This window comes from Pteropus vampyrus, unplaced genomic scaffold (assembly GCF_000151845.1).
Source record: "Pteropus vampyrus isolate Shadow unplaced genomic scaffold, Pvam_2.0 Scaffold147, whole genome shotgun sequence".
Taxonomy (NCBI): Eukaryota; Metazoa; Chordata; class Mammalia; order Chiroptera; family Pteropodidae; genus Pteropus; species Pteropus vampyrus.
This window is the reverse complement of record NW_011888928.1, coordinates 2705389-2718885: the sequence shown is the minus strand read 5'-3', so window position 1 is coordinate 2718885 and position 13497 is coordinate 2705389. Positions and strand designations below refer to the sequence as shown.

At 42.9% G+C, this 13497-nt stretch overlaps 1 protein-coding gene across 1 annotated transcript; it reads right to left on the bottom strand.

Annotated features, from left to right (window-relative positions):
* Positions 1-3189: 3189 nt before the first annotated feature.
* On the bottom strand, positions 3190-8460 carry FITM2 (fat storage inducing transmembrane protein 2). The gene is made up of 2 exons (XM_011369370.2): positions 8196-8460; positions 3190-6583 (listed from the first exon to the last, which is right to left on the bottom strand). Exons 1-2 carry the CDS (start codon positions 8378-8380, stop codon positions 5968-5970), a joined length of 801 nt encoding a protein of 266 aa, XP_011367672.1. The 5' UTR covers positions 8381-8460; the 3' UTR covers positions 3190-5967.
* Between the last annotated feature and the right edge of the window lie 5037 nt (positions 8461-13497).

Genomic DNA, 13497 nt, shown 5'->3' with positions numbered 1-13497 from the left:
TAGGTACAGGATGATATCATCAATGGAGTGGATCAGTGTTTTGTTATGGATAATCAAGGTCTCTACAGATTAGATGATGACAGAGAATAGAAAATCGCAGTAAGAAAGTGAAGATGTATTGCTGCCCAGCCAATGGTTTTTCGTGGTCCTCGCTAGCTGATAGAGAGAATAACACTTTCCAGGCCAAGAGTTGAATACAAAGTGCCAAGACTGTGATGATTTGCTTTAATACAGAAACCACATCTGAAAAAAAAAAAACAACTGCAGTTTAAACCACCACCTGATAGAGTTACAGTGTCCATTCATTGGAGAAAGATAAATCTTTTCAATAATAAGCAGCCCTTGTAGGCGCTTGCCATTTTAAAGCTTATAAAATATTTTCCCATCCATGATTTCATTAATCCAATTAAAGACTAGTGAAGTAGAAGGTATTATCCCCATTTCACAGGCGGGTAACAAACTCAGGGAGGCTAAGTGACTTGCCTAAGATAACGTAGCTGAGTTGATAGGCAGGACTTGAATGCGGTCCAGTGCTTCTAATAACTCCAGTTGAGAGTCAGTTCATGCCCCCACCCACTCACCCCTGGATCAGTCCCCAGCAGCACAGGGGTACCTGGCAAATGCAGCATGCTCAGGACATGCAATCAGAAGGCAAGAAGTGATGAAAGGAATGGGTGGGAAATGGGCCACAGCAGCTCAGTTGGGCAAGGCCTGAATAACTTTGTTCCAGAAACAAGATGCTAATCGGGGTGGCTCCCAGGCATCCCCACCTACTCACCTCCTAGGCACTCAGACACACGTACCCCAGGCAGCCACACCCTGGCAGAGAAGAGAGGGAAAGTGCCAGGGCTCCATGATAAAGCTCCCAGCTCAGTCCCCCAAAATACACAGCCTGGAAACCAGGGTCAGGCAGCCCATGGATTGCCCGTGAGTAGACAGCACCTCAAACAGGGAGACCTGCTTTACGATGGCCGAAAAGACTCCATGGATACACAGATGTCCTTCCTTTCGGCTCTTCTGGAAAACACTTCTCTTGCTCTCTCCTGCCTCCTACTTAACCCTGAAACCAGACTGCAGTCTCAGGGACTCCATGCTGGATCACTGGACGTGGCCTTCCACATTCATTGACTACATTTTAACGGCCTCTGAGTTGATCGAAATCAAAACACCAACATGTATGGGATTTGTTTGTCTTTATTTTAAAGCAGTATGGTAATGAGGACACATTAGAGACTTACTGTGCACTTGAAAGACATTTATATAGCACCTCACATATACTAGATCCTATTCAAGCACTTTATAAGTATCAATTCATTTAATCCTAACAACTCTCTCAGGTAGGTACTTATATTATCCCTATTTGACAAATGAGGAGACTGAGACTGAGAGGTTAAGGAACTGACTGTTGATGGTGACACAGACAGTGTGTACGGAAAGAGCCAGAATTAGAACCCGGGCAGTTTGGCTTGGGGCCACATTTAATCGCCTTGCTCCTCTGCCTTTCTAAGTGTACTAGCTATATATGTCATCTCTGCCTGAGCTGTGACAATGTTAGGGCAGGTTGGGGGAACACCCTGCTTCTGACAGCACACTGTTTGGAGTTGTTCATTTCATTGTCTGTGTACAGATAGACAGTAACCTCCCCTAAAGGCACCACGTCTCTTTGAATTAATGCTGTGCCTAGCACAGTGCCTGGTTCACTCAGCTATTGGGGCCGTGAATACTGAATGAGGTGAGGCACTATCATCCCCATCTCGCACTTTAGAAACAGGTCGGAGCGACGGACTTGATCGAGGGCACACAGCTGTAGGTTACAGTCAGCACAAACCCGTCTGTCTGCCACCAGGTTACATGCTAAATAGAACACCATTTATTCTTTGTAATGATTGTACTATATTCCTAATACAGAGTTACCATAATTTTTTTAGCCGATTGGCATTTGAGTTCTTGACAATTTTTCACTACTACAAAAAGCTGCAATAAATCTTTGTACCTATCTTTGCCTACTTCTACACACATTTCCATGGCCCAAATCCCTAGACTATTGGGTCTGCACAGTTCAAGTGTGGTTACTACTGCGTTACCACCTAAACAGGTAGTACCAATTTACCATCCTTCCTCCCCGCAAGGTATGAGAGCACCGACTTTCCATGCTGTGTATGTTCCACGTTTAAACTTGCTGGACTGTGTTAGGGGTTTCTGGGACAATTTATGAAGGTAACTATCCTATACAGCATTTCTCTTAACAGAACCTACTTTCTCCTTAACGACGATCAAAAAAATGGTTTGATTTTGGAGACTTTTTAAAAATGCTTCTGAAGTTCATTCCTCTGAGAACTAGGTTCAGCTCTCTACGTCAAGTCCGTGTAAACCTACGCAATCGGGTCTGAACTACATTGCAGAGAGAAAGCGGGGGGGAGGGGGTTGAAAAAGTGCACCCAGAGTTAGGCTCCTTCATCACTCACCGGGAACCCAGCTGCCGCATCGGCTCTGAGTGGGAGTTTCTTTTCATGTCGTTTCCTAAAATAAAAGTCATAACCAGCTTGGGAAGAATTTTTCATCAAGCAGAACAGAAAAGCAGACTAGAGTAGAAGAGTTGGTGAGATCATCCAGTCCACTACCATTATTTATCAGATAAGGAAATTAAGACTCAGGGATGGTGAATGATTCAAGGGCACGAAGAAAAGCAGAAAAAGCAGGGGCAGAACCCAAGGCATTTAGCTTGCGACAGACACTCCCTGGAGGTGCCAAGCAGGTCAGGCTGACAAATGAGTGGGCGCCAAACGGCACGAAAAAGCCCTCACATGTGTCCAGGCCTCCAGGGTTACGAGGCGTTTTCAAAGATGACCTCGTCCAAGTGAACTCTGTAACTGCTCTTCGGTGTTACTTCCATAAGGCTTACCTGTTCTGCTGCCAAGAAAACTGCTCCAAATCAGGCTGATCCAGACCTCAGGACCCTCAGACACGGATACAGTCGAGGGAAGGAGTAAATCAAGCTAAGAAATATATGACTAAACGTATAGTTAGTTTACAGGATTTAGGAGAAAAAGGAAGAGTAACTACAGCCATGAAATACCCTATATATAATAAAGAGCTCAAGAAAGAATTACATTCTCATAAAGTGAGCAGAGCTTTACTGGTTTTGCATTTCCTTAAAGGTATTAGAAAGGAACACACGAAACGCTGGAATGTGGGATTTATCTCCAGTTTACTTAATTTGCTTGTTTACACACACGATCTGTGTGTATATAACAGTGGCAAGAGCCATTCTCTAAATACAATCTGGTACTCAGACTATGACAGATGCACATGGAAAATGAGGCGTCTGTGAATGAACCTCAACATGGAGAGGCAAAACAAGCATGGCAGTATTCTGTGATCACGGATACCTTCAAAAGCCTCTTGTTCAGCACCGGGGACAACAGACACTTTTCAAAAGACAATACAAGACTATTTCAACAGGAGACTCAGACCCCAAATGACACTCAGAAGATGTTAATTTCCCTGTCTGCTCTGGAGGAGCCAAAAAGTTCTTAAGGCTTAGTCAAGAAAAAGTGGGTGGGGGATTACTGCCTGCTAAGCACATGGGGGGGGGGGCATTTTGCATGCATCATGTCCCTTCATCCTAACAGCATCACCTCCATTTGATAGATGGGGAAAATGAGGCTTGCCCATGGGCAGACAGCTCTCAGGAGTGGTGCCAAGATTTGAACCCACATTTCACGTTTGCCTAAGCCCAAACTCTTCCAGCTCTGCCATGCTGTCTCAAATAGGGACAGAGGGCATGTTCTCAAGAGAAAGGCAAGGGTGCTAAGAATGAACAAGAAATGGTGGAAGATGGATCAATGTGCGAGGCTCAGGAAAGGACACTTTCTGCAGAGTTAACTGAATGCTGAGCCTGAATCAGACCCAATGAGAGAAATGTCTAGAGAATTAATTGTGACAAATGAACTCCTGGAGTCATCCTGTGCTTGTTGCCTTTTGGTGCTGACCATGAAACTTAGGAGAGATTTCAATCCCTAAAACGAGCTCTTGCCACCTACCCCACACCCACTTCCACCCCACTTCCAGAGGGCAAAAAAAAAAAACACAAAAATCATGAGGCCATCATATCATGCCAATGCTCCCAAAGCACCATGGTGACACCTCCGAAATCTCATTGCTGGCGTTTCTGCCACCTTCTTTGGGTACAAGGTATCATGCCTCACTTTGATCAATATCAGGTAACTTACAGCTCAACTGGATATAGAGGATACAAACTACATATTTTAAATACATCTTTATATGAGATATAATGTACCTTGAAAGTTTTCCAGAGTTCAAGGAAACAATCTGAGCTTGAATTAAGCCAGTCAAGGGTAGTGCTTATCAGCTAATGCTATTATCAGGCTTGATGAGAGGAAGGGGGAGAGGGGGGCATCAAAGAAGCTCCAAGGATGATTATCCAAAATGCCAGGGACTTGGTTTGAAAGGTTTAAGGAGATGGCCTGGGGGAGGAGCGGGAGTATCTTATCATACAGAATATAAGTGTGCCTCTGGGGACATGGAGGTGACAGGGTTTCTAACCCGTCCCAGCACTGTCACAGTGAAGACCACAGAATGACAAGGTCGGGGACTGAGAAATGCTGCAAAGGGTACAGAAAAGGTTGATTTCAAGACCAGCAGCAAAGGCCCAGGTTTGGTTTGCTTTTGATGGTGGTGTGGCCAAGAGAAGGGTGTGGCCAAGAGAAGGGTGGGGCTGAAGTCGCCCCACCATTTGATAAGAGTATCTTTGCAAGCAGGTTAGTTTCTTGCCGTCGAAGGCAGTGGAAGACATTTTCCTTTACTTCTGACTTGTCATAATATTGTCCAAAAGGTAAAAACGCCTTGGGCCACAGCAAACTGATCAATGTACTTATCATATGACTCTGAAGCACTGGTCAGTCTATACCAATATGTGATCAGGAAAGTTTCAGCGCAATTATGCATTTTGTAAAAATTACTGTGACTGAGCTTAAAACTCATCACGTTATTATTAAAATGTCTACTTTCTCTGGTTTCACTCTTAACAGAGAGAACAGCCCCATGAGGTGGAATTGAATACCATGAGTTTGGTTTATAAAAAGTAAGTTAGTGTTCTAAAAAAAACTCAAAGTAATCTACACAAGTGCCAAAGTGCTACAGTGGAGTTGTGAGTTACTTTCACGAGTTTTGTCGACAATGAACAAATGCCATAGTTGTTATTAAAAACTACACAGCATTCACTCAATATAGAAAGGAGAAAAAAGGTAACCTTATTGCTTCAAACGCCAATATATAATAGACAACATGAATGAAAAATTACCAATGTTCATTACATAAAATCATCCAATATTCAGTCTCAGAGGCACTCCAGTTTAACTGTTTTGGTAGCTAGTCACAAGCCGGTTGTAATATTTAACATTCCACGAATGAAACAAATACTAAAACAAGAGAATGTCTTTCAGGCAACGGGTGGTTGTTTTATAAAGAACCCTGCTGGAAATAAATGCTTATGCAAAACTGACCAGAGGGAAACACTATTAAATAACAGCATTAACAGCCATTAAAACAAAAGACAACTCGAGTCAGGGAGAGAAGAGTGGCCGCAGAGAGGAGTCCTGAGGCCCTGGCCTCCACTTCGGCCACACAATAGAGGCCTTCCTGATTCTGTCCGCTAACTGAGCCATAGCTCTGCCCTCTAGAGACAAAAGGGACAGTCCAGATTAAGATCAAGTCTTGCCAGAAACAAAAAGTGCCTGACTGGGAATGGTGGTGCTTGTGACACAGGGTGATGACACCAAGAACAGTCTGGGGACTGAACCTGCTCCCCAGACTATACCGTCACCCACCAAAACTGCCTGGCAAGCTTCCTCTCTGAAGTAGGATCAATAATTTAGTCAAATAACTAAGAAAAATAAGTGAAAAATATATTAGCCATTGTCCTGCTGTTACCCCTTTGTTTCTCTTTTATTTCTTATGACTGTCTTGCTTCAGATTCAAACTAGAGCTCTGGGGAGGAAGTCCTGGGGAAAAAGATTTCAGATACCAAAATCCGTATGTCCCATACCAGCCCAGCAAACCGAACAGGGTGCCAAATACTTTCTGGGACAAGTTATGGAAGTAAACGGCCGTGCACAGAAACATCCACACCCAAATGAAGGTCAGGGAGCCCAGGGCGACGACCAGGGAGGTGATAGCCGTGTGGAGGCAGTGGCTTCGGTCCGTCTTCACCTCATGCAGCACAGCCATCTCTTCCACAATCATGAGGGCACAGAAGGTCAGTAGGAAAGAGTGGCCTGAGATGTCAAAGCCATGCCAAAAGCCTCCTTCCCTGTGGCACTGCTGCTTACTCTGGTGCTCCTTTCTGATCCCCTCCAGGGCTGGTGACTGGTAGCAGCTGCCCGTGTAGTGCTCAACGTTGGAGAAGATGGCTGTGCAGACATACCAGATGGCTGTGCCCACAAGCAGGGTGCTCAGCCGCCGCAGGACGAGGCCAGCCTTGCCTGTCAGGTGGTAGTTGGTGAGGGCAATGAAAGGCAGGAGGAGGCAGAAGGTCCAGGCCCAGGCCACTTTGACAAAATACCTGGCAGAGGAGGAAAGTGGAAGTGAAGAGAGGGGACATGGTCACACTCACACAACTAGCAAGCACGGCTTAAACCAAGGTGTGCCAGCCCCAAAGCCCATGCTTTCTCTACAACACAGTTCTTTCCTGCATGGTGGAAATGATCTTGGAACAGAACTTGACCTTATGCTCACAGACCCAGATTCGAATCCTGACTCTGACTTAACTTGTTACCACACCTCTCTAGGCCTCAGTTTCCTCAGTTGCTAAATAGAGCTAAGAGAATCAAATGACTTTTTCAATCCCTTCCAGAGCCAATGATTCACTAGTTCCCTTCCATGAATTAGCATCGAGGCTTGGAACAAAACGCCAGCATCCATGGCTACCAGCAAACAACCGCAACTTGTCTGCCAGGCTACTTGGCTCTCAGCTCACAAAGGCCAGATAAAGCAGCAGCTGCCTTGTCTGTCTCCCCTGAGCTCATCAAAGGTGGCAGACTTGGGAACCAGCTGCAGTAAACACACATTCAAGAGACTTGGGGCCACTACCACTCTCATAAGCTATTCTTAGCCCAGCCTCCATGGTGGGTGAGGAAGGAAGGTGGGCCAAGGACAGAATGACTCTTTCCTGGGTTCCAAAGGTTTCTCGGACACCATTCAAGTGCCTGCCTAAAATTCTTCTGAGACGAATATGCAAAGATCTTGCCAAAGCCAAGACCTGTCAGGCATTTGATGAAGCTGCTAGAGAGAGAAACCAGGGTTTTAAGTAGATAACCAAAGTCGGGCTGACTTTCAGGAGATGCTGCTGACACTAATTCTAAAAAAGAATCTAGACCCATATCGGGGAAGGTTTTATCTTTCAAAGTGTCCCTTTATCATTGCAACAGTGTTTTTGTGCAATAAACTTAAACCAGGAGTTAAAAAAAAAAAGAAAAGAAATAGGAGTGGGTGGAGTTAAGGAGAGGTCTCAAAGGCCCAGCTGGAATTGCTTTCCTGGTCCATAGCCATGAACTTTGAGTGGCTGAGAAAGTCCAAGGAGATGCATGGGAAAGGTCATAGACTGGAGAGTTCTACTCCTCTGTGATTGTCTTGTAGTGGGGTTTCTGTCCGAGGCTGGGACAAGGCTCTCAGAAGTGGGGGAGTGGTGAGAAGGAAGATCTTTCACAGGTAGTGATGGGACAGTCACAGGCTGGAAGTATCAGGCTTATGGTGGAGGCGTGGGGGCTGACGCAGGCAGGCAGGAGGTCCCCAAGGCAGGGCCAACTCCTAACTCCACGAGGAGTTGGGCGGAAGCAGCGACACAGGCTGGTCCATCTCCCCTTCCCACCCGGCACCTCTAGACATACGCGCACACACAAGCGCGCGCGCGCGCGCGCGCACATTCACACCCCTGCTCGTCACTCCCTGCCCAGTCATGCTCAGGCTGTCTTGTTTGGGTATGCACACACGAACTACTAGTGACACGAGCTATTCTGGGGTCCCTCCGTCGCAACACGCGTGCAGGTACTGTCATGACTGGGAGGCCTTCCCCTTCCAACGACTCGTCCATCAGAGCAGCTAACCCCCAGCTCCCTGGACGAGGCGACAGCGGCTCGGCTATGGCAGGGACGGGAGAGAACCCGGGGCGCACTCACACGTTGAGGACGTTGCGCTTGTTGCTGAGATAGCTCTCGGGCAGCGGGGAGAGCTCCTTGAGGAGGGAGCCCGCCAGCATGGAGGTCGCCAGCACCCAGGGCAGGTAGCGTCTCACAGCCGCCCGCACCAGTGTTCCCCTGAGAAACCACGCGCAGCGCTCCAGGTGCTCCATGCCGGACCTCATCGGCCACCGTCCGCCTCCTTGCGCCCTCTCGGCCACCGTTCTGCCCTTCGCCCAGGCCGGCACCACCGCCTCCCTTCGGGCGCATGCGCGGCTCCCGCAAACCCCACCTCTGAGGAACTCTCGCGCTCCCCCTTTTGGCTATTGGTGGTGTCTGCAGCGCGCAGGTCTGGGAACGCCTCTCTCCCTCCTGTGGCTTCTCTCAGTCCCGCCACAAGCGACGCGCACGGAGTGTGGTAGGTTCCAGTCTCAGCCTCTGCGTCTTGCTCTGGTTTGGGAAAGAGCGCTTGTGGGAGTACTTGCTGGAGGTGGAGAAGAAGAAAATGTAGTACTGTGATCCTTAGAGGAGTAGTCACAGCATCCTTTAGCCTCTCTCGGAGACATCTCCGCCTGAGCCTTAGTTTTCTCTTCTGTAAAATGGGGAGACAAAGAATGAACCCTTCCCCCAAATTAGTTTATGAACTAGAGGTTCATTATAGTGATTCAGATATGGGGACATGAGATCAAATTTCATTAGAAAACAAGTGTGTCGAATAATTATTAAATTTAAATTTTAAATTATTTTTACTTTTAAAACACCTATTTGTATTGAGTGAAAATGCTGGAGGGGGCGTGGTTAATGGAGATCACAGGAGGGTGTTGGAGACTCAGTCACTCAGATTATCACAGAGCTAAGTCTTCTCACTCCCTGTCATCGCTGGGTGTCTAATTAAGCATGTCCCAATCTCAAGTCATTGCTTTGCCACTGTATTAGTTCCCTAGGACAGCCATAACAAAGTACCACAAATTCGTTGCCTTAAAACAACAGAAATTTATTCTCTGACAGTTCTGGAGGCCACAAGTCTGCAATCGCACTGTGGACAGGGTTGGTTCCTTCTGGAAGCTCTGAGTGGGAATCCCTGCATGGCTCTCTCGGAGCCTCTTGACTGCCTGGGCATTCCTTGGCTTGTAGCCGTATAACTCCAGTCTCTGCCTCTGTCTTCACGTGGCCTTCTTTCCTCTGTCTCTGTGTATAGTCTCTCCTTCTGTCTCTTTTCAGGACACTAGTTGTTGGTTTTAGGGGCCATTCTAAAGCCAGGATAATGTCCTCTTGAGATTCTTAATTATATCTGCAAAGATCTTATTTCCAAATAAGGTCACATTCCCAGGTACTAGGGGTTGGGACTTCAACATACCCTTTGGGAGTCACCATTCAACCCATTACAGCCACCTTAACTGCTTTTGCTATGTCCATATACCAGTACTATTATTTACTAAACATTCTTCTTTAATCAACATACATTAAAATTTAAATACCTACTAAATAGCCTCCTAGGCAAAAATATCTATGGAATCATGGATTCTGTGTGCCAGTTTCTTCTATTACAATAAAACATTTCTATCGAAATGTTCATCATCCTTACTTGCCTTAAATAATCTCATGTACCCATACCAAGGATAGCTGCCACCCTTTGGGAAATAGTGGCCTGATTTATGCCTATAATGGACCGATGTTTAAATTCCCCATGTACAGAATGAATCAATAAACTGATGAGCATAAAAGTATTAATTCCTTAAAACTATCTCAAGATGATTTCTATATCTGTAAATTGCATTTATATGATCCGAGTTCTTATGTAGCAAGATGTCTCTAGGCCTTCAAAAAGTTAGGTTTAAAAAATAAAATTTAGTGATGATTATATCAGTTTGTCTTTTTATGATTGGGAATAAAAACTACACAGCCAGAAATTGTGAAGGTAGCTTATAAATAGTATCTGAAACTATCAGTATTCCCTGAAGATTGTCAGGTATAAGTTGTTGTTACTTTCCCTAGCAAGCTGCATAACAAGAGCAGGGAATAGATTGGACATTATTAGTCAGTTGGTTCCTCCAGTGAAAATCCAGATGCTGATCTTCCACCCCCCCAAAAAAGGGAAAGAATGATGACAGAAATTCTAGACATCACCTAGAGAAACTATCAAAAATGTACCTCCTGAATGTTTTAGGATTTGTATTTCTGTTGAAAGAAAATGGGTTTCTTCCATTTGAGACTAAACAACTTCATCCCTGGATTTCTGAAGACTGGGTTAAACACAGACCTGAAAAATTGTAGGTAGCTAGAGAAGTTTTCATCTTTTTTTTTAAACTTCAACCCATATTAGGAAATACATACGTATATTGTGAGTTTAACGGTATGCTGGAGCCAACTCATACAGGCCTGTGAGAGTAGATTGTTCAATTTTCAAGACTTTGTGTTTAATTGTTAAACATGGCCATTATTAAAAATTATACAGACTAACAAACTCAAAATAATTACTTAAAACTTTTCATTTTCCAATTAATTTACTATATTTTATTATCTATGCTCTCAGGGTTACTTATATCTATTGTATCTGTAGTATGCTACTGAACAACTCTTCCCACCTCCATGTTCGGCGTCACCACCTTGATAGCCTGACATCAGGGAAATTGGCAAGTGCTATAAATCAGGGCCTTATTAGATTGGAATGCAACTCCATTTGTCAAAACATGGTTGAATTGAAACTATAGGTTGGCTATGGATAAAAGAGTCCAGCAAAAATCAATTAAAGCATTCTATGAGAATTATTTTACTATATAAAATTTACGCAATTAAGGGTATTCATATATTTCATTATTTGTAAATTATGTGCTATACATTATATTAAGAAAAGTTTATAATAAATTTATGTGCATATATAATATACATTTTTCTCTAGAGAACTAGTTGTTAAACATTTATCAACAAATCACTGATTGTGATTCAGTACACACATAAAAATACATATGTAGCAACTAAGTAAATATATATGCCGATAGATAAATATAGCTATAAATATGGCTTTTTGACAGTTCATGACAGAATTTGCCTCTCCTCTGTGTAAGGCATTCTGATATTGTCTGCCCAATTATAAATTCAATTAAAAAGGCTGGTTATGTCACACTGAATTGATTTTACAACTCACTAAAGGGTAGGAATCTATAGTTTGAAGAAAACGACACTAGATTTTAAGGCGTTGTAGGGTGATGCTCCACTCTTGCCCACCAGAGGGTGATACAGGACCATAAATTTCAGGGCCAGCCCTGCCCAAGACTGCAGTGGTACCACCTAGTTGTTGGTTCTCATTCCTTCATTTATCTGTTCAACAAATATTTGTTAGAAGTATATGGTCTCAGTCCTCAAGGAACTTAAACGCTAGTGAGGGTGATAATCATTCATTTATTCAGCCAACCAACATTTATTAACTACTATATGCATCAGGCATTGGACTAGATGTTAGGACCTCCCATGTTTGGATAGGTGGGTTTCCTTAATAACTGCAGATTCAGCACTCTTTAAAAACACAATTTTCCAGATTTGAGGCAGAACGTACACATTGAGGCTGGACCATCTTGTCAAACCAGAGAGCAAGGAAGCCATAAGCCTATCAAGGACTGGTAAGTTCATTTCAGGAGAGCACAGGAGCCAATAGAAAGGCTCCCACAGGCCAAAGATGGGAAAATTTGAGCATAAATAATAATTACAATGGATGGAAACAAACACATATGTTTAAATCCATGAGTTCATAAGGGTACTTTAAAAAGTAATGGACACCTTTGAAGGAATCAACTGATTATTTTGAAAGCGAGTAAATGAAAGAAGCGAGCATTTTTCCTGGCTCTCCTATGGGAACTGAAGAGTAGAGAGTTTCTTGTTAAAGAAATATCTCAAGTAATAAACGATAAGTTAGAATATCACCTTAGGTAACATAAAAGTAAAAATGTTAGTTTGAAATATTAGTGAATCAGATTCATTAAAGAAGAGAGTCAGTTTGCAGATATTCATAAAGAGAAAGTTTAATAAATACTGAGCAGCACTTTTCATTAAATCTCTAAAAATCCATCACTTAAGATTTAAAAATTTTAAATTGAATTATCATAATTTTGACCTTTTCCTCAGAATTTTATATTTTAAGAATCTTAGAGTAGATTTTATAGAAGCACATGGCTTCATGTTTACTACAGAAATGGAGAACCAGAAGCAAAAATGTGTCTGTTACAATAAAGTTACATTTTCTTATTGAATGCTGAATGTAATTTTATAAGCAAACCCTATATGTATGTCACTTTTGTAGCAAGAGTTTGGGGATTATAGAATTTATCTCGAAGGCTGAGTTTCTCTTGGACAAATAACACTCTGCTTTTCAAATTTTTTGAAAATCGCCTTTGTCTTTTTACTTTGATGGCAGTTTAAGTTTTTTGAAAAATATAAAACACTAAAATTTGTGGAATGGTTGCACAGAAATCATCTGAAGTTACAGTTGTGCTTCAGCCAGGCCGAACGTGAATATATATAAACTAAAGATGAAATAAAAGGAAATGTGTTTTTGCTGCCTTATCATAAAGAATTTTTTTCTTTATAACCGCATTACATTTTAATGCCACTGATTCATAAGGTTAAATTCTGCTGGGGTAGAATTTAAAAAGTGAGTATTTCTATTGGAAAAGAGGTCTCTATTTTGACAATGCTCGTGATCTATTTTAAAGTAAATTGAACTGTATCACTTGATTAAATGTCAAAAAATGGAAGGTCTTTATGGATTAGGAGTATCATCAACAGTTCTTTTTTATTTATTTTATTTTTTTAACAGTTCTTTTTTTAGATCTACTTTATAATTTTTTTTTTTTATTTGTTGATCTTCTGTCTCCCCTACTTGAATATCAGCTCTAGAGGGTAGGGAACATTGCTTGTTGTATTCACTAAGGCATCCCAAGCGTCTAGAACCTTGTCTGGCACCTGCTAAACATGCGAAAAAATATATTTTTTTGTTAAATAAATTAAAGAATCATTATTAATATGCTGATGTAAAGGAAATTATTTTATAATTTAAATTGCTTCTTTGTAAACAGAAGAGAAACAACAGAAAATAATCATTATGAAATTGATTATAAATCACTGTGAAAGGGGTTTTGTGGTCCATCGAGGTTGAAAGATGCTGCCATAGAATGATAACAGGTTAAGAAGAGGATGCTTGCTTGGAGCCATGAGGAGAGGACCCCTTAGGGACAGGAAGGCTCAGGGAAGAGCTCTTGAAAGAGATGATTTTGATCTAAGCTGAGGTCTGAAGGACTGGCCCAGGGCT